The sequence below is a fragment of the Sebastes umbrosus genome, chromosome 1 (assembly GCF_015220745.1).
Source record: "Sebastes umbrosus isolate fSebUmb1 chromosome 1, fSebUmb1.pri, whole genome shotgun sequence".
Taxonomy (NCBI): domain Eukaryota; kingdom Metazoa; phylum Chordata; class Actinopteri; order Perciformes; family Sebastidae; genus Sebastes; species Sebastes umbrosus.
Genome location: NC_051269.1, coordinates 4,643,523 through 4,664,639, shown reverse-complemented (window position 1 = coordinate 4,664,639; position 21,117 = coordinate 4,643,523). Strand labels below are relative to the sequence as shown.

Here is a 21,117-nt window from a genome sequence, read left to right as displayed (position 1 = left end):
ATTTCACAGTTTGTGGGTTGGTAGGAACTCCAGATACCCAGATGGATGTGCACGAGCACTTTCATGATATGTCCCCTTTAATCAGTCCAGCAGCTTAAATCAAGTTGTAATTAACAGGCCATGTGTGGAGAATCATCAGTATCTTGTCAGGTATTCCATTTGCCCAGATCCTGTGGGCACAAGGAAGGGCGAAACCGGCACACCCGGCTAACTGCCATGGAAACACGCTCATGGTTTCTCCAGCACTCTCTTTACACTTTACTGAATGCCTTCCCACGTCCCCTATACACATGTCAGTCATTGGCGTACGAATCTTAAGAATTCACACAGATTCGAGGTATTTCCAACCTTTATTGAAACAGAGCCCTGATATGTACAAAGTCAGCAATAAAAAAAAAAAAACTAAAATGTTTTCATTCAAGCAAACATCTTTAGTAACGTGTACTATATCACGTAGGACGGTAAATTCTGTTGAAATAAAGGGTCAAGTCGTCTGAACACAACAAAAGGTTCAGATGTGAAGTACAGTTCCTGTCATGGATGAGAAGCAGAGGACTAAAAACACAATCAGCCAGGGCAGCGATTGTTCCACAGAGGCAGAGTTGCATAGAAGAATGTTGCATGTAACACGTGTGAACTATTAGTGGGAGCTCCTGCAAACACATTTACAGGTACGTTATTCCAACACCGACGGAAACCCTCCAGAGGCAGCTACCGGGACATCGAGGGGGGATATTTTTTAAGGGTTTGCTTAAATCTCTTGATATTTTAAAGTATATTCTTCTAAATTAAAGCAATTCCTCAGAAATCAGAACACAGAACTGTGTGTGTGAGCGGCTATATCTCAAGCTTACCATTAGCTCATCTCCAGTTCAAGATTATCATTTCAACCCTGTACAATCAAACATTAATGAAACAAAAGTGGGGAACTGAGGTACACTTTTTTTTTTCACAGAAGATCAAGAAATGAACCAAAGTGCATCATGGCCTGTGTTGAGCTAAAGGTGTGCAAACATCTGTGTGACTGTAAACCCATTTCCTCACAATGCATATGCAAAAACAGTCAAGCAACTGACACGAGTCAAAAACAGTGTCGCTTATTCCAGAGAAACGTGATGCATTCACAATCCGAGGAAAACGGCAAACACTCGACAAACAAACACTGTGATGACATTTCAGAAAAAGCTGTTGCCTTGAAATTTGTTGGAAAAAGTTAAACTATGGCTCAGTAAAGAAAACGTGAAAGTGTGCAGAAACATGAGGTAGTACAATTATAAAGGAAATAGGATTCTTTTACAACATTCAGGGCCCCAGTTTAGTTCAACATACGACAGACTTCAGACTTTTGGTTTTAGGGCAAAAAAAATATCAAATCGAGTCACAATATTCAGCGACGGTTCACTTTTACAAACGCTCCAAATACTTTTCACATTCCACTTTCCATCGCAGGCACAATTCCACCTCACAAAGGCCTGTGACTGATTTTTTTAGCATTACTTGCGTTATTAAGTGTGATTATTATTCCTCAACAATAAACAAATCCTGTTCATCACAGTTTTAGAAGCTAAACATGATGAAATCGTTCAACCATTTAGTCTTCAGTTCCCTTTAAAAACTACATGTTTTATTCCAAATGATCAGATAGGAATATTGGAAATATATATTTTTTTTGGGCTGGGGGCAAATTACATTATAGGCATCATCCATAATTACTCTCAAAATACAGAAGAAACTAAATGATGGAGAGCATATACCATGAATAATGTACTTGGGAGTGCCAAATCAAAGAAAAGTATAGCAGCTGATCTTGAGCCAAATTTTTACCTGACTAGCAAATTCAAGGCACCGTAGGTATAGACGATGAGATCACAGAGAAAATCAAAGGAGTGTCCATGAAGTCAAATTTGAAATATCCTCCTCTCCACACTGGGTTCTAGTCAAAAGGCAAAGAAGTGGGGTAAAGTGACGCTGGGCATGTGAAAATCGTGCACGTCTCCAGATACTCCTTATTAAAAAAAAACACATTCACTCCATCACGTGGCCACGTTTCTGCTTTTCTTTTTAACACAGTCTAGCTTTCTTGAACGTATTGATACAATATGTTTGAAAAATTAAACATCAACTTTTTATTACCCGGAAGGGGCGAAAAAAAACAAATAACAAAAAATAAAAAAACAAAAACTCAACTCCTTAACTACTATTCTGCTTAAATTTAACCTGGGATTTACTTTCATAGCGTTTTGCATTCATGCGAACAAAAATTCTTTCCGATATGTCCATGAGAAACTCAAACAACAAAATGCTCAGCGACTGCATCTCCAGTGAAACTATGAAGTCTGCTGACTAGTTTCACTGGAGATGCATATTTGAGCACTAAATGGAGAGACTGTTTGCAACACTGATGTGAACCTTAGAAAGTAGGGATGCACCGATACCACTGTTTTTCAGACCGAGGACAAGTACTTACATTTGGGAACTCTCCGATACCGAGTACCGATATGATTACTTTTCTGTGCCAAAATTACCCTCGTTAACAGCCAGCTGGAGGGTGTGAGCGACACACGGCAGGCTGGGGAGTCCCGCATATGAGACGGTGCGCTGCGACCGGCTCTAGGCCGGCTTGAAAAGGCTCGGGGCGAAGGTGGCTCGCGGCAGTAGCTTTACAGCGCTCCCCGCCCGGACCTCACGGCACCGTGACGGAGCGCCATGCGCGACTGTCGACCGGGGCGGACTGCCCTCGGTGCGCACCGGTCAACAGTCGTGCCGCGGCCCACGTAAAAGGCGCAAGGGGTCTGTGGCAAAAAAAAACTGTTGCGCAATGATAGTGAGGGCCGGCGCGCGCCGGCTGAGGTGGGATCCCGGCCTAGCGGGGTCGGGCGCACCACCGGTCTGTCTCGCCCGCACCATTGGGGAGGTGGAACGTGACGACCCGAAAGATGGTGACGAGAGGTTAACGTCACGCTGCAGTAAAGTGGTATCGGTGCCATTTTGCGAGTACCAGTATATGAGCACAGTATCGGACCCGATACCCGATACTGGTATGGTATCGGTGCATCCCTATTAGAAAGGTGGTAGAGTTATGAAGAAAAAAAAAACCCAGGCTAAAAATTTCTACAATTATTCAGTGGCCAGTAGTGTCGGGTGATATGATATAGGATTTTTTACTGTGAGACTAAAAAAATTTGTCGACCAGTTACAAATTCGGCATCATCGTTCATACTAAGGCAACTATCACCTTAAAAGCTCTGGATGCTTCAGGACAGTGTAGGCAATGCTGTGAATCAATGAGCGGGACTATTTTATCACTTTATTACTGTTTTCACAGGATTTTCAATATCGCAATATAAAAGTACATATACCACGACTTTACACATATCACCACCTTCCTCCTAATAACTAACCATGACTCCTATGTAGTGTACTTCCATGTAAACCAACCATAGACGTCTGGAGAAACCCCCAACAATAGAAAAAAGGGTGTTGACGTTGTGTTTTCTGTTAAGTGCATAAAGCCGTCAAATCTCACGAGGGCAACACGTGGCAATGATGTTTACTAGTTGGGGACGACAGGCAACTGACAGGAAATACACCACCACGGGGCAGGTAAGCACGGGGAATACAATCCTAACTGTCAGCAGAGTAAAACATCTGACATGAGACCGGACTTCACTGAAGTTTTTAGACAAAATAAATAACAGAAACTCCGCCACATGAAGCGAGAGGATTCCAGTAGCGGTGTGTATCTGACGTCAGTGATGATCGCCCCCGTGGACATATGATCAAACGAAAACCAGAACGCTTCCGATACCGACATCTTGTCCCGTCGCCTACAGATTCTAAGTACGAATGTAGAATCTGTTTATAAAGATTAACACATAATAGACTAATGCTGCACCGTAGCTTAAATTTAGGAGTCAATCGACGCACCGTCCTCGGTTCAGCAGTGTCACTAACGTGTTTTCTGATGGGAATTTCTCCAGTACTATTCTTTCACGGCCACGTCAGTTTAACCAAACTTCCCCACTAAGCAGCAGACGTACCATTTCTGGCTTCATTAGAATATTCAGGGGCAAGACAAAAGTATTGGCAGATGGCTTCGGTGTAAACAAGTTCACAGAAAACATAAAAATCCCATTTCAGCATCCGAACTTCAGGAGTAACGTGTTTTCCTTTTGCTTCTCCTTTATCTTCACAGTCTTCAGATTAAAACAGTGAGACCCTCACTGATGTAGCAGCAGCTCCCGGGAGAAACACAAGTCTGCAGAGAAACACAAGAGAAATCACATTTATGGTGTTTAAAAAACAAACACACAAGTGAATCAACAGAAACAAGCACAAAACTGAGATTTTTGCAATATGTTTACGTGGGATATGTTAGCCTGGAGTACAAAGAAGCGTGCCTGTGGCTGGATTACTGCTGATTCAAATCTCTGGAATAGAGTTTTGGAAGGATTACGGACCTGCTGCACATATAACAGGTTACTACAGAGTAGGGATGTCACGAGAACCGATACTTCGGTACCAACTCGGTACCAAAATTTAAAAAATGTGACGGTACTCGTTTTCTTCGGTACCAAAGGTACCGAATGATGCCTGTAATTGTCATTTGGTACCGGATCGGAGGTACTGGAGATGCGATTCTTCCGGATCTAATGGGGGCAGTATACGCTTACAAGTGTTCTCATCTGCCGTGAAATGAAGGAAGAAGAAGAACGCCGTAACAGCACGGAAAAAAAACAACAACACGAGACGTGAAAGAAGGCAGTTGGCTAGTTAGCCAAGCCACGTGCAATGAACGAGAGTGAAAACGCTGAGCGACCGACCGGCCAGGTGTTATTATTTTCCGACACACCTCCAACTCCGGGTAGTTTGTGAGCTGCAGCAGAGAATAAATCCGGCTCTGTTGAGAGCAAAAGAGGAACCGTTTCCAGTCTCCGTTCTTCTACAAGTTAGCCACACGCAACGTTACAATAGATTTGCAAAAACCAGAATGCGGTGCAGAAAGGGTGCCGTCGTACTTTTCTTTCTAAAGGAGGAAATATACATCCAATTTAGCAAAGCACCTCAAAGACAAACATCAAGACAATATAGTTTGTTTGAAATACCTGAAGGCTACATATCACTGTTCTGTTTTGTAGTGTTAATATACGTTTATTTTTATTTATTACTTAAAGGCTACATAACTCTGTTTGTTGTAATGTTCAAATGTTTTAATAAAAGGAGTGCTTGTTGATTTACATGGGATTGATTGTTTTTTTTTTAACCTTGGTACCGAATTGGTATCAAGAATCGTGTAAATTCACTGGTATTGGTATCGACTACTAGATTTCTGGTACCGTGACATCCCTACTACAGAGCATGTAGTGTGTTGTCTGATTACCTGTGTAACACGATTTCTCTGAGTAACCTGTTTTCTGTGTGCATGTAAACATCCTGACAATCATCTGTAAACAGTGTGGCCCCGTTCAGACCTGGTATTAACATACATCCTCAGTGATCGGATCACAGGTACGTCTGTTCACACCTGGCATTAGAATGCGTCTCCACATGCGTCTCTTCAGTGATCACTTTTGATCTGATCTCACTTCCCCGCCCGATATGCAAATAAACACGTAGTAAACACACGGCTTATACAGCAGCCGTTGTGACGTAATATTACATGAATGTCCGTATTAATATGTCTAACAGCAACATAAATTATATTTATTTAAAGATAATACATTCATTAAAGAAGTGAGGTAGGGGGCTCTGCTTTCTTAGATCCACGTGGGGGGGGGGAGGAGGACTTCAAGGAATATAGATTGGGAACCACTGCTCTACACTTTTCTCTTTGTCACTCATGTATCTGATATCTTGACCTCTAACACTGTGCTGCTCCCCTGATACATATTTATTTGCCTGAGGAACATCTGTCAGCAGCTCTGTTATAAACAAACTGTTTTCCTTGAGGACACACTGAAACCCCCCCTCCCCCTCTCCCCCGGAGGATTTCACCCAACAGCCAGCTGCTTTACACACATGGTATGTGTGGCATAGAGACGGCTGGAGAGACCTTCCTAACATTCTACCAACCTGAGGTGAAACACAGTCTTATTGTGCAGCAGTGAGGACGTGAGGGTTGCAGCAGCCTAAAAACACACAGATCTGCTGAGTCACTGCAGCGATTGCTGCAGCATTCTGTCTCAGACTCTTTTATAGCAATGCTACACACATACACACTTGTACTTCTATCTTTGTGAGGACGCTCATTGACATAATGTATTTCCTCAGGATGTTCTGATCAGTCAGTCACCGATCGTTATTGTTCTATATAGTTTGATCGGTGGTCTCTATAAAGGCCGATCAGGTGACACATCGATTATGAACTGAAATTACGATACGATACACTTTATTGTCCCCTTGGGGAAATTTGTTTCTTCCAAGACATGTGGACCGACACACACACAGAGAGAGCGAGAGAGAGAGAGCGAGAGAGAGAGAGAGAGAGAGAGAGAGAGAGAGAGCGAGAGAGCGAGAGAGAGAATCGCATGTTGACCGGCTCAGAAAAATTGCAAATAGATTCTGCTTCCAGCGATCGGCCCGAAAAATGCTGATCGGAGCACCCTTAGTATTTCCTAGCCCCTTACCCTAACCAGCACAACTAAAAGCAGTAAACGCATTTATTCAGCATGTGAGGTGTGGTGGGAGAGGCCATCAGGTGAGGTCACAGGCCTGCCGTCAGTCACACTGACAGGGGCAACTGACTACAGGGCCACAAACAGTTAATGTGTCTGACAGCGTGCCAGTCTGTAAAGCATTGTGTGTTGAGGATTATCATCAGCCACCGAGCAGCAGCGAGGAGCCAGAGCCTCCGGTGAATCCTGCAGCACAAACGGTCCTTTGTTAAATCTGACCCTGCAGCATCGTGCGAGAGGGGGACTGGTGTGTTTGGAGATGTGCAGCCGCTCGGCTCGTCAGTCACAGATAGTCTGTGCTCAGCTTTGCCGTCATAGATTTCCCTCACACACTCACTGTTACATAACTGTCTTATAGAGCTTCAGGCAGGGATTCAGAGCTTCATCCTGCAGCCCGTAGAGGCAACACGTTTTAATGGCCAGTGCCGACTCATCTGACGGATTCAGAGTCGGGATTCACCCTGAGCCACCTGACTGTAACAGAGCACAATCTGTTGCTGGTAGCTGGGCTGGTCGGTACTTAACATGACGACATGCTCTGGACTGCCTCTATCCAAAGTCTTTGATCCTGTTTATATATACTACTGAAAAATGATCCAGAATGTAGAAGACAAACTCTAAAAAGGGTTAATTCACCCAAATCACAAACCCATTTTCTCACTTATCCCTAGCGGTACCAACACATGTACATCATTTAAAGATGAATTGATTGGAGTAAATATGATTGAAAAAAGTTATTGTTATAACACGGTCGCTATATCCTGACAGTAGTACATGAAAAAAATCATAAGCCTCTGTATCCTCCGGTGTCCCTAACGGCAGCGGCAAGATTTCACAGACCGGAGGAAAACAAGCAGTAAGAGCTGATCTGAGGTCTGCTGTCCAGCTGCTGTCTATGAGAGCCGGCTGTCAATCACTCGCAAACTCCGACCAAACGGTCAAACTAGGCAGCGCTGATCAAATATGAATCAATATTCTGTTACGTTAATGCCTATTTCTCTCCTCAAATGTTTTCAGAATCATCTTGTAGTGCACGGTTTAGCTGTAAAATGAGAACGTTTTTTGACCGGCACCCATTTTGAGACCTCTTCATGGAATACCAAGCATCGCTCACATGACCGGAGCACAGCCAATAGGAACGCTCTCTCTCTCTGAAATGACCTGTGATTGGTCAAAGTCTCCCGTCACGGGCTAGATTTACTAAAGCCTGAAAACAGAGCCATGAGGAGGAGAAGTCTAGTTATCTCTCAGAACACTTGAATTACAATATGCTGAAAGGTTATTATTAGCACACCTTATTTCACAAGCTACTCGATCCAAATAGTGACGTTTTCTGGTTCAACACTATAAAGTTTGTACACCTAAATTATTGATATAATATGAATGAATGGTTAACTGGAAGAATACGACTCCTGAAATTGACATGACGCAATCTGCTAGAGAGAAACGGATCACTGTGTCGGAGTCCAATCCGATTTAACAGTTGTGTTACGATCGGCATTGTTTTAGACTGAGATCTGATCACAATGTGAGCCAGACCACCTCCACTTCTGACCAACTGGACGGCATTCCGCTTACAATGCTCTCTGAGTACATCTACACTTGCATTAACATGCGTTTGTCCTTATCCAGATCAGATATCCAGTCAGAGCATTTTATGGAATGTGAATTCAGTAGGGATGTGACGAAATATCATGCCCCGAAATATCGCGATATAAAAACGTGACGATATGCATCGTCGAGACAAAAAAACTGAATCGCGATATCATGGCATAATAGGTGCTACGTACATACAAGCTCTGGCGCTGAAGCTGCAGCCTCTTCCTGCTGCTGTTCAAGGCCTATGGAAGGAGGCAGAGTACGCATCATATCTTTGGGGGTACAACACATTTGCAGTAAAATCTGGTCTGCCCTCGCCGAAATTGAACCAACTGCAACGCACGGCCGGAGCTTCAGTTACACTACGTATGTGTCATACCCCGAGAGCCATGTCTGCCCGTGACCCAGCCTCCTTTCATAGCCCCACACATACACACACACAGCGCAGTCAGTGAACAGCTGATCAGAGAGGCCGAGGTGGAGACGAGTTGACAACTATGCCTGTAGCTGTAAGTGCAATAAAACTTTGCAAGTGTAAAGCCATGATACGTTATTACACCTGTTCAACAAGCATAAACATGATGAAACGGTTAAACATGAAGGAAAGCAACGTTTCAATCTGCTCTGTGTGTAGTCTGTCATCCTCTGCTGCTGTTTACACAAGCAGAGTGCGTTAGCTCGGCGGCTAACAGCTAACTGTAAACACATGTAAGTTATTTAGTTGTGAATGACTTTACTTCCCTCTAGTAAGCCGTGTTTCAAGTGTATGTGTCTGGGGAGTTTATTGTGAAGGGAGGACCGTAAGACGTGAAGCGGTGATGCGCTGTTATTGATGAGGGTGAAGACTACGGAGGCTCTGTGTTATTAATTTATTATCTTCATAAAGTATAGGAGCAGCGTAACCCTCGGCTACACAAGACTGAAACTAAAGCTGGCAGTAGGCCGTGTAGTCCAACTGTTTAGGTTAGTTTGTCATGTATCTTACTGGTGACCTGATCAGCTGGCTGAGACAAAGCCCCCCCCATACCAGCCCTAATATTACCTGCTGCAGTGAGTGACATCAGCAGAGGACAGGAGGAAGGACTGACACCATAAAAAAATGGAACTATAGGGCAAACAACAGCATTGTTTTGCATTTTATGTCTTTTGAATAAAAAAAGCAATTTTTTCACAGTCATATATTTTAATTTGTTAAAATTATTGTTATAATATCGTATCGAGATCGTGAACCCAACATCGTGTATCTTGAGCTGAGTGAATCGTCACACCCCTAGAATTCAGTGTTGAATCAGCCTGATCCTTTGTAATTCCTAATCAAATCTACTTAGGTTAATTTTTCAATATTTTCGTAGCATGCATGTTGCCCACCATACACACACCGATCAGCCATAACATTAGGTCAGCACGGGCACCCTGACCGGTCTGTGGATACGCAGCCCCATACTCAACAAACTGCTCCTCACTGTGTGTTCTGACACCTTTCTATCAGAACCAGCATTAACTTTTTTCAGCAGTTTGAGGTACATCATCTCTTCTATTGGATCGGACAACACGGGCCAGCCTCACCTCGCCACGTGCATCGGGTCTGACCCTGTCGCCGTTTCACCGGTTTTCCTTCCTTGGACCACTTTTGGTAGATCCTGACCACTGCAGACTGGGAACATCCCACAAGAGCTGCAGTTCTGGAGATGCTCTGACCCAGTCGTCTAGTCAGCCCTATCTGGCCCTCGTCAAAGTCGCTCACATCCTTACGCTGGCCCATTTTTCCTGCTTCCAACACAAAGTTCAAAATGTTCACTTACTGTCTAATATATCCCCCCCACTACCAGGTGCCATGGCAACGAGATAATCAACGTTATTCACTTCACCTGTCAGTGGTCTGAATGTTATGGCTGATCGGTGTATATGATCGGACATTTCAAACCATCAATATTTCTAATGATTTTTATTTGTTTTACAGTGATGATGAGCCTGAAGAGCGTGAAGAGCATCCTCCCCGGCAACAGACGAGGAGCTCTGCAGAGAGAAGCAGTAGGAAGCCATGAACCTTCCTGCAGGAGCTCACAGCCCAGTTGGGTGCAGTCACAGCTGCTGTTCCTCCTACTGAGGCACGGAGTGGCCACTTATCCGTGGCAATCTCTGATCAACCTAATGCAAGCTGGAGGGCCAGGTACGGACCTAAGACCTGTGTGCACTGCAGGCAGACCAGGCAGGTCAATCAGACTACCACCTGGAAGTGTAAGGAGTGTGCTGTGGCTCTCTGGATCAGTGCTGTCAGGAACTGCTTTGAGGCATGACACAGCTAACTTTATGTAGAAAAACGCCAGGACTTCTCTGTAAAAGAAATGTAAATATCTTTTGATGTGTCTTGGTTAGAATGTTTATTCCCCCCCACTTCCCCTTATTCCTAAACCTTGTTCCTTATTGTTCTCTGTGTGGTTTGAATAACTTCATGTAAGATTCAATTTCCGTTTTGCTTACCCGGTACCAGTATTGGGTCAGATACTGTGCTCATGTACTCGTACTCGCAAAACGGCTCCGATACAACGGCACCGATACCACTTTACAGCAGCGCAACGTTAACATCTCGTCACCATCTTTCGGGTCCTCATGCTCCAACTCCCTGACGGTGTGGGCGAGACGGGATCCCACCTCAGCCGGCGCACGCCGGCCCTCACTTTCATTGCGCCACAGGGTTTTGCTTGCACCCTCTGACTCGCGCGTGCGTTAGCCTCCTTGGTCCGTGTTTCAAGATAGGTCGGGTGGGTTGCCGACAACGCCACAGTCCACCTGGCGCCTTTTACGTGGGCTGCGGCACGATGCGGTTGGAGCCCCGGTTGACAGTCGCACCGGAAGCAGGGAGCCCCGTCACGGTGCGGTGAGGTCAGAGCGGGAAGGCTGTAAAGCTGCGGCCGGGAGCCACCTTCGCCCTGAGCCTTTCCAACTCGACCTAAAGCTGGTAGCGGCACACCGCCATGCGGGACTCCTCAGCGCTCACACCCTCCAGCTGGCTGTTAACGCGTTTTTTTTTGGCACAGAGAAGTACTCGTATCGGTACTCGGTATCAGCGAGTACCCAAATGTAAGTACTTGTACTCGGTCCGAAAAAAAGTGGTATCGGTGCATCCCTAGTCTTTATGGTCATACAACTATTAATACATTGACATCACTGCAGCTTACATATTATGATAGCCCAGTGTGTCCTGAAAAATGTATATTAATATATTTATTACAAAGGGAGACCAGGCAGACCAAAAACAGCAAAAAAAAAAAAAAATGGTTCAGACCTCAAAGGGTTAACCTTAATAAACTGCAACTCATTTTCTTGCCAGCAATGTTTGTCAATTCAACTGGTGAAAGTGCCGGTCAGCAGAATGGCAGGGCAGAAAGCAGAGCGGGAGAGGGCAGGTCAGCTGGGATGTTTGCAGCTCCTACCCCCACACCCTGCTCACATAATATGCACTCCTACCCATCCCCCCCTACGAGAGAGAGCAAGGCACATGACGTAACAAGAACAAACAATGGCCAAAAAGTGTGATACAATGTCTTTCACACATACACACGAGAAAGTGATTCCGGGAGCTCAGTTAAGAGATAAGCGGCTCACCATCATACATGTAGTAACATGAACGATTTAAGTACCAAACAACAGGAGGAGCCGGTACAGGCTCACTCAACCTCTTTAAAAAACAACAGGCATCTGTGTGCTGATGGATTTGTGACCGGCAGGCCAAGGCGGGGGGCGGTTGAGGCTTTGGTTGCATAAGTCAGTACGAGAGCACTATACACTCAAGGCAGTCACTGAAGTTACTCAACATGTGCTCGGGGCAGGACACTAAAAGCAACCCCACCCTCCCTCTTTACCATTCACTGGCACACATAAATAAACTCCATGGAACATGTCAGGACACCGCACGTTGCAAATGTCATTTTGTGCAACTGACTGACAGCCTTCAAATTACAGGGATGAACAGACCCGAGGGCAACGATTTAGGTATGAATGTGGAGCATTTAAACTTCTCACAAGTGTTTACATTAGTCCCTGAGAACTAAAAACCCTGCAGGCAACTGTACACAACACTGAACTTCAACCAAATAATATTAATTATATCAAAGGCACAATCAAACGCAATTCCTTGCAAGATGTTTCCTGATTGTAGTTCATGACATCAGAACAGTGGGAACATTAGAAGGTAACTTCACCCGTTAACAGGCTAGTGGCATAGTCTCAACATGTCTAAAGCCCAGGACAGACCGCCCGTGTGAGCGGCGCTTTTCGGCTGCGTTACCTGTTGTTTTTTATTTCGGCGTCCGTGTTAACATGTTCGAGCAGCCACACAGCCCGCGTCTCACATGCGCGGTTCACAGCAATAACAGATAGTGAAAGTGATCTATTGACAATATATTGACATTATACCAGCAACGTTAATACAGTTTCGATGTCTCTATCTGTAGAAAATGTTACGGAGATGAAAAAAAGTAAAGATTTATTTTTAAATCAACACTTCCTGCTTTCATTTCAAAATAAAAGCCCTCAAGCGTTTTTTTTTCCTGTGGACAGAATTCCTTCATTTGTTAACACAAGGCTTTTATTCTGAAATATTTGCAGGACAGTGTTGTAGAACATGCAATGACTTGCAGAGCTCAATGAATGAATATAGTATGGGGTTTTAATTTTGGATTATTACTATTATTTACAAATTACCACACATTTCTTAACCTTTCTCTGTCTAAAATAAATATAAATGACATTTATAATGAAATAGAATGGCCTTTATGAAAGGCAAACTCTATGTAGAAAGAAAGGGCTGGCAGTAGCAGCTGCAGCAGCAGAAACGCAGCTGGTCTGAACACCCGACGCGTGAATCATGCAGCCGCCAAGCGCTCCTGGTGTGCCCAATCTGTCGCGGGCGTTAGACACACGTCACATATTGTTGTTCTCAGAATAAGTTATATTATTAAGAAATGGCCATAGGCAGTCAGTGGTACTTATGGATGTCTCGATACCAGATTTTAGTAGTCGATACCAATACCAGTGAAATTCCACGATTCTCGATACCCAACTTGATGCCACGGTAAAATACAAAAACAAAACAGTAAACCCCATGTACTTCAACATACATTCTTATTACAGTTTGCATAATGAATTTGGAAAACTTATTACTAACCCCTGATGAGCCATCTCAAGTTTCTCGCCAAAAACTACATTTTACAAGATTACATTCGCCCTTCGCCCAATATTCATTTTTACTGAATAGTGCTTGAACACATCATAATGTAACTCAATTTGACCTCCGTACATTAGCCGATTGCTCCGTCATTTAGCCAAGCAGGACTGTGCTGCTGCCCACCGGCTGATAACAGCTAACGTTTAGCTCTCCTCCAGCCCGTTTCAACACAGATCTGTTGTTTACAATGTAGCATTATCAGGACATTTTTCTATAGTCCCCCGGGACGATGGGACGCAGTTAGTCCTGACCCTGAAGAAGAAAAACGAGTGCCCTAACGTTTTTTTTTTACGAATTTTGGCATCAACTTGATTTGCAAGTATCGGTTCTCGGGACATCCCTAGTGGTACTATACATGTTCTAGGACATTAAAACAATCTTTATATTTGACAGTTATGATTTTTTGCCTGCATTACCACAGGTCTTTTAACACACCATAAATATCTGCATATGAAAGAGTGTCCAAGGGATAGAGCCATGCTGATAAGTAGGGACGGGCAAGATATCTGATATACTCAATGTATCGCGGCTTACTCTACGTGGGATGTAGTAAATGACTATATCGCCAACATCGAGTATAAATATTAATTGTAATTTTTCTTAAATCCGCCGGCATGAGACTCGCTTCTCTGTGGCTCCTCCCACAGGCGCACTCTCCTGGGCGAGTGTGTGCGTGGCGTACGAGCATTGATGTGCGTATGGCGCGTGTGTGGTTGTATCTGGAGGGAAGCAGGTAACAGGGAAAGAGCCAGCAGAGAGCGAAAGAAATGAAGCGCCAAAGCGAGTTTATACGTGTTGAGGTCGGAAACGGTGATGGAAGATGCCAGCCTCCACTTAAAAAAAAAAGAAGGTCAAACTAGCCCCCGTGTAGTTTTGCGGTACGTGTATATTATAGGTTCCTATGATTCCTGCTATGCAGACGTAATCTGTTGATAAAAATGGAATCAACTGTAAATCGCGGAATAGCGTGGAATTTGCCAAAATGTGGATGCAATTTATGAAAATTGGGGTTTCCCTGCCATTACAAGCGTTTTTTTTCACATTACCTAAGTCGACTAGCAGAAACAACGATGCCGCTGTGTTTTGGTTTCATTTACGGGCACGCTGCCTCCCTTCTCTCCTCTGTGTTTCACCGAGAGCGAGCCCAGCTGCTACACACACACACACACACACACACACACACACACACACACACACACACACACACACACACACACACACACACACACACACACACACACACACACACACACACACACACACACACACTCACACACTCCTGTCGAAGAGGTCCTCTCAGACGACTAGCGTAGTTCACACTACACGACTTTAGACCTGATTTTACACTCGCCAACAGTTTTTGGAGCTTCTCAACAAAAGCGCCAGATCAGAGGCAAACTGGCGTTGGCTCGGTGCTCGCCGATGCATCACCTAGCGGGCTTAATGTGTGACCTGTTAAGGAGCTACAGCCAATGAGGGCGCTAGACACAGGTTGAGGGGAAACCTGAGAGAGGGGGTCACCGGTCAGTCCTCCAAAAACCTGAGGAATTCGACACTAACAGCTAAATTTAGAGCACTTTATTTTACAAACGGACGGAACGTTTTTTTTTATAGCTGTATTGAAGCAACTTCACTGACAAAAAAAAAAATAGTGCCATGTTGTCAAAATTCACATCAAATTCATACAATTTTGAATATATTCTTAGGAATTGTTGACATTTTATTCATCCACCACATGATTAGGCACTTTTTCTGATGACTAAATGTGCATCAATCCTCAAACACAGAATTCAGAAAAATAAAAACGGAATACACAGAATTTGGGGAAAAACCTGCGACGGTTAATACAAGGGAAATATAGATATTTTTTACGAATAGTCGCATAAACTATTTGATTTTTAATAATTTAACGACTTTACGAAACTCATGACCCATTCCTAGTGCATACTAGGGATGTCACGAGAACCCATACTTCGGTACCAAGTCGATGCCCAAATTCTAAAAACGTGACGGTACTTTTTTTCTACCGTACCAAAGGTACCGTACGATGCCTGTAAAGGTCATTGGTAGGGATGTGACGGTGAAGAAAAATTCTCACCGGTTAATAAACTTGTGACAACACCGGTGACACCGATTACATCGGACATTTTACAAGAAAAGATGACGGTCAACATGTGCAGAGCGCTGACTCCGATATTTACCGTCGGGTGGCGGTGTGTCTGGCCTCTCCGGTAGTGATTTTGCTGCGGGGCTCCGCTGCGGGGGTCTATCTGGCGCCGCTGTTCCGTGCACACCGGCTGTGACGGCTCCATCCATCTCCCGGCGATTACCTCATTAACGCTATGGTTCCCTTATAGCGTTGAGATTAAACGTGAAATATTGCCAAATAGGTGTTTGCTTTTCACTTCGACAACAGAACCTCTGCCATTTCTCGGGCTGTCAACTCTCTTGTCCTGTGTGTGACACCTGCTACTCTGAGCTGGCAGACCAGATGCATTCACGGTCAGTATGTAGTGTCCGTCGTCTGACTATCGATTGATTACATGCTGCTGATGCCTCCAAAATGAACGAAATGGGTCAATTATTTTTATTTATTACTTAAAGGCTACATACCTCTGTTTTTTGTAATGTTCAAATGTTTTTAATAAAAGAGTGCGTGTTGAATTACATGGGATTTATTGTTGTTGTTGTTGTTGTTGTTTTTTGTACCGTGGTATCAAATTGGGTATCGAGAATTGTGGAAATTCACTGGTATTGGTATCGACTACCAGATTTCTGGTATCGTGACATGCCTAGTATATACTAGGCATTACGGTAAGAGCGTGTAAGCCCTAGCTTCAAAATAAAAGCGACCAAGAACCGACTTCAAAGTAAGAGTGATCCTCCGGTCAATGTGTCAAATTCACATACATTCAGTCTGTCAGAGTCAGTCAATAATAAATTAAGAAATAAAATAAAATGAATAAATATTAAAGAATAAATAAAATGAATGATACTTAAAAGAAATTCTGCCTGCAAGAATTTTTTCAATTGTGTGAATGATTAGTCATACTTGAGTCTCTCAGCTCTTTAGTTACAGTGAACCACATACAATTACTATTCCCACATTAAATTGGAGTTGCAGTAATTCATAAACAAGGCAGATAGCAGAACAGACAGCACATTAGAAAGTTGAAAGAAGCCATGGGGTGATTATATGAAGATAAAAGACACAAGTACCTGTAAAACGATCTGCTTGAGGGTCATGCAGCACACATGACCTGGTCCATTCTGGCCTGCAGCTCGACAGCATCGGGCCGGTCCTGAGGGTTAACGGCGAGCATGTCCTGCAGCAGCTTCCTCACTCCGTCGGACATGCATGACCTTTGTTTCTGTGGTATGTTCAGTACCAGCTTTGGATTCTCTAGCAGTGCCTCACCCACCGGCACAATGTCCACTCCTTGTCTCACGTATGTACCCAGCAGCTCCCGCTTAGACTCGGCGTCAATGAAAGTAATTCGTTCCAACATGGCCCAGATGATGATGCCGAGGGCAAATATGTCAGCCTTGGCTGTGTAGTGGCCCTCCCACACCTCGGGAGCCATAAAGAAGTCTGAGCCGCACGCCGACGACAACCAAAACTTGTTCACATTGACGTTTTTGTTCTTTTCTTCGCCCTCGTAGGTGTTTCCTAAACCGGCGCAAACTTTACTCAGGCCAAAGTCGGCCACCTTGAGGACCGGAGTCCCTGACTTCTCCGAGATGAGGATGTTGTCAGGTTTGAGGTCTCTGTGGACAATGTTGTTCTCATGCAGGAAAGCGACGGCGCTGGTCAGCTGGAGCATAAAACTGTTGTTGGTCCGCGGGTCGGGCCGTCGAGACAGGATGAACTGGTTGAGGTCGCCGCCTTCGCAGAACTCCATGACGAACCAGAGATAACAAGGCTCTTCCGGAGGACCATGCACTCGCTCACCTGCAACAGATGCACATCGGTCATGCACACAGTGATGCAATGATACACACTACTCCAAGTTAGCTAAAACCAACCAATAATGATCACTTATTTTCACTGAGAAAATACATTGGGCCGCCTGCTACAGATGTGGTTTTTAGATTCATTTTTGGGATTATTTCATGCAATTGTATGTGAATAATTGTTACCATTTGATACCAGGTTGAGATGATTAAATGTTTCCTAATGCCGGGATCAGACTACACGATATCTGCCCGATTATAACCCGACACGGCCGTCGTAGGGGATCGGGAACGATAAATGTGTGTTGTGTGTGAAAATCGATTCTCTTATCTCGTGTAGCGTGACATTGTACACGACAACCGTCGCCACGTGTGGGACGCCCCACAACACCCCGAGGAAAAGTCTAGCCTGCCCGAATTTTTCGTCTTGACACGCCTAGTGTGATATCTCCAACGACGTGTTCCATTTTCGTTGACCAATCAGGTGCTCTCTCCAGCACGCAGTCGCAGTCAGGTCACTTGGTAATAAACGAACATGGCGAAAAGGAGGAGGGATGCCGAGTTTGCTGCTGTCAGGTGGGACAACGAAACTGACGAAGTTGTGGCGACTGCTCCCCTGCCTATTTGACGTTTTGTCGAGGGAGTACCATGACAGAGTAAAAAAAAAAAAAAATGTTTGCGAGAAGTGGCAGAAGCACTTCATCAACCAGGTGAGTAGATATTCTATGATATGCTAGCTATATGCCGGCATATCACGGTCCCAATTGCGGGAATATGCTAAATTATCATTACCCGAGCACTGACAGTTGCTTCAACCGCCTCCCCGATGACCTCTGAACCTCGCGCATGATCATGGAATACGACGTGCCATGATTGGATCGTGGTCATACGTGTAGTCTTGCCAGTCACCCGACCAAGACACTGCCAAGAGTTTATGGCGCTGTGATCGTTAGATCTGACATGGTGACCATCGTCAAAGACAAAAAATATTGTGTAGTCTGATCCCGGCATAACAGCCAGTGATTGTGCACTCTAACAATGTGTTCTACTCCAATCTCTTTGGCTGTGCCCTGCCTTTCTGCATCAGGGTGTTTCTTGTAAAACGTTCCGTGTGGGCGGGTGTTTATCGGAATCACAACATGCTGACACATTGCGGAACCAGATTTGCAATAAGAACAATGTGTCAAACTGACGGTTAAAGTTAAAAATTCACCATTAACGAGCCACCGTAAGCCAAATTAACTGAGCTGAATCCATTATTCATATTCTACTCATGATGCTAAAACTACTCCATACGGGTCATTGATTGGGATGCATATTTCAAATACCTGGGAACAGATCAAGTGCAACTACTATAAAAAGGAGCTACAGCTGGACACTCATCAGTGGTTTGGAGTGACAGTTGAGATAAATCATTCTGTTCACAACATTACCATAATGTGATTCATCATAGAAACCACAACACCTGAACTGGATAAGGAAGCATTAAGAGAATCAGCACACAGCACTTGAAGACAGGCTTAAAAAGGGGCACAGACGTTGTTGATGTGGTGGGTTTGGCTACTAAAAGTGCAATGATCCATACAGATCATTGATTGAGATGCATCTTTCAACTACCTGGGAACAGATCAAGTGCCATTACTGTAAAAAGGAGCTACAGCTGGACACTCATCAGTAGTTTAGAGTGACAGTTGAGATAAATCATTCTGTTCACAACATTACCATAATGCGATTCATCATAGAAACCACAACACCTGAACTGGATAAGGAAGCATTAAGAGAACCAGCACACAGCACATGAAGACAGGCTTAAAAAGGGGCACAGACTTTGTTGATGTGGCTACTAAAGTGCACTTTTCGTCAGAGGAATGTGTAAAACACCTCTGTGAACACAGCCAACACAGCAGACTCCATTTTAGTGAGTCCAAGAGCCTCAGGAGCTCCCTCCTCACAGAATCTACCCATCCCCCCCCCAGCGAGCCTGTGTCATGGCGACAAAAACATGACTAGCCTCCTTCTGCCTGGGACAAGACGTCAGAACTCCATGTAAATATCCAGCAATTTAACATTACATTGGACATAACGTTTGACCACCAAACATGACAGCTAGTTTCTGAAGCACCCTAGGGCATGAAGGGTCGCTCTTTAATTCGGCATTAATCTCGACCAGCTCAGTCACACACAGCTTTAAAGAGGCTGTCACACCTTTGAGCGAGGTCTCCACCAGCCGCAGGTACTGTTTGGACCGCTTGTTCCCGTGACTCATCTTCTGCGCCACGCCGTTCCTCTGCAGCACGCACTCCTCCAGCTGCACCACGTTCTCGTGCCGCTTCTCGAGACTCGCGAGCGCCCAGAACTCCTGCAGCGCGAGCTCCACGTTCTCCGGCGCGTCACATCGCAGCTTCTTCACCGCGACTCTGGCTCCGGTCTTCCGGGCCGCGGCCTCGTACACCACTCCGTACGTCCCGCGGCCCACCTCCCGCAGCAGGTTGTAGCGGGGCGCCATGACGACCCGTCGCTGCTCCGCCGCGCCGCCGTGCTGCTGCTTGAAGAGGCCGCAGATCTCCTCCTCCTCCTCCAGGTCAGGTCCGTCTTCTTCTTCCGTGTTGCCGACGCTCACGCTCCGGAGCACGTTGGGGGACTCGTCAGCTCGCGCTCCGGTTTGTTGTTTGCGGCAGGCTGCTCGCGCGCTCCTCGTGCGTCTCCGCCAGTTGTCCCCACCACCGGCTGTCCCCCCCTCCATCCGTCCCCCAGAGAGAGTCCTTCACGAGTCAAACGTTACATACAAACATGTCCACATGTTGTCAGCGACAGCGGCGTCCATGTGAGTCCGCTCTCTTCTTTGAACAGCAGAGAAAGTGACGGTGGAGGTTTTTTTAGGAGGCTAAACAACACAGCGACGATATAGAAAGACATTTCCGGTCAAGACCTTCAAAATAAAACCTGTAATGTCGAATGGTGATGTGTTGGTCACGAACGAGCCGGTTCATTTAGCCGGCTCTTCTAAGTGAACGATAAGACCCGGCTCCCGTTCAGGAGCAGTTTTTTCTTTTTTTTCTTTACTTAATTCAAGGCAGAATGATTGGACGATTTTCTGCGCGCCAAGGGCACTCCATGCACTGACTGTGTTTGTGAGGTAAAGCGACGCTTTCCAACATTGGACGCTTGGTGGGCTGTCACTAGACACAAGGTTGTCCCCACCGGATTGGACAAACGCTTTCCCTCCGTGGGCTGCTGCTCCCAGCTTTCAAACCGGAAACAGTATGGAGGCTCGTTTGGAAACTTTCTTCTCTTATTTCACGAAAATAGTTCACCGAAATGTGTTTCTGAGAACGTTTGAGGCGAGAAATAATCCATGCAGTTGCTGAATCTGTCTTTATTTTCGATCGACAACATTTATTTTAAAAGATTCTCAGAAGTTTCGAGAGGGAGCGAGTCGCGGCGGACGCCAGTGATTTGCATAAAGTAGACGAGCCCTCAACTTTATGCAAATAAGGAGCGGGCGTCCCCGTTTCTCGATCGTGACGCTGTTTGTTGCGCGGCTGTTTACGTAGACAATGAATGGGAAGCGTGGAAAGCACAGATCCTGTGGACACGTACCATAAATGTTGTGTAATTGACATCCGTGCAACCAATCAGGTGATGACAGACAAGGATCATACC

General features: G+C 45.1%; 1 protein-coding gene across 1 annotated transcript; it reads right to left on the bottom strand.

The window, feature by feature from the left end:
- Nucleotides 1-331: 331 nt before the first annotated feature.
- Nucleotides 332-20,443, bottom strand: LOC119485477 (serine/threonine-protein kinase 35-like). The gene is made up of 3 exons (XM_037765117.1): nt 19,660-20,443; nt 16,720-17,452; nt 332-4,258 (listed from the first exon to the last, which is right to left on the bottom strand). The coding sequence occupies exons 1-2, from the start codon at nt 20,195-20,197 to the stop codon at nt 16,743-16,745; spliced, it is 1,248 nt and encodes a 415-aa protein (XP_037621045.1). The 5' UTR covers nt 20,198-20,443; the 3' UTR covers nt 332-4,258; nt 16,720-16,742.
- Nucleotides 20,444-21,117: the final 674 nt, after the last annotated feature.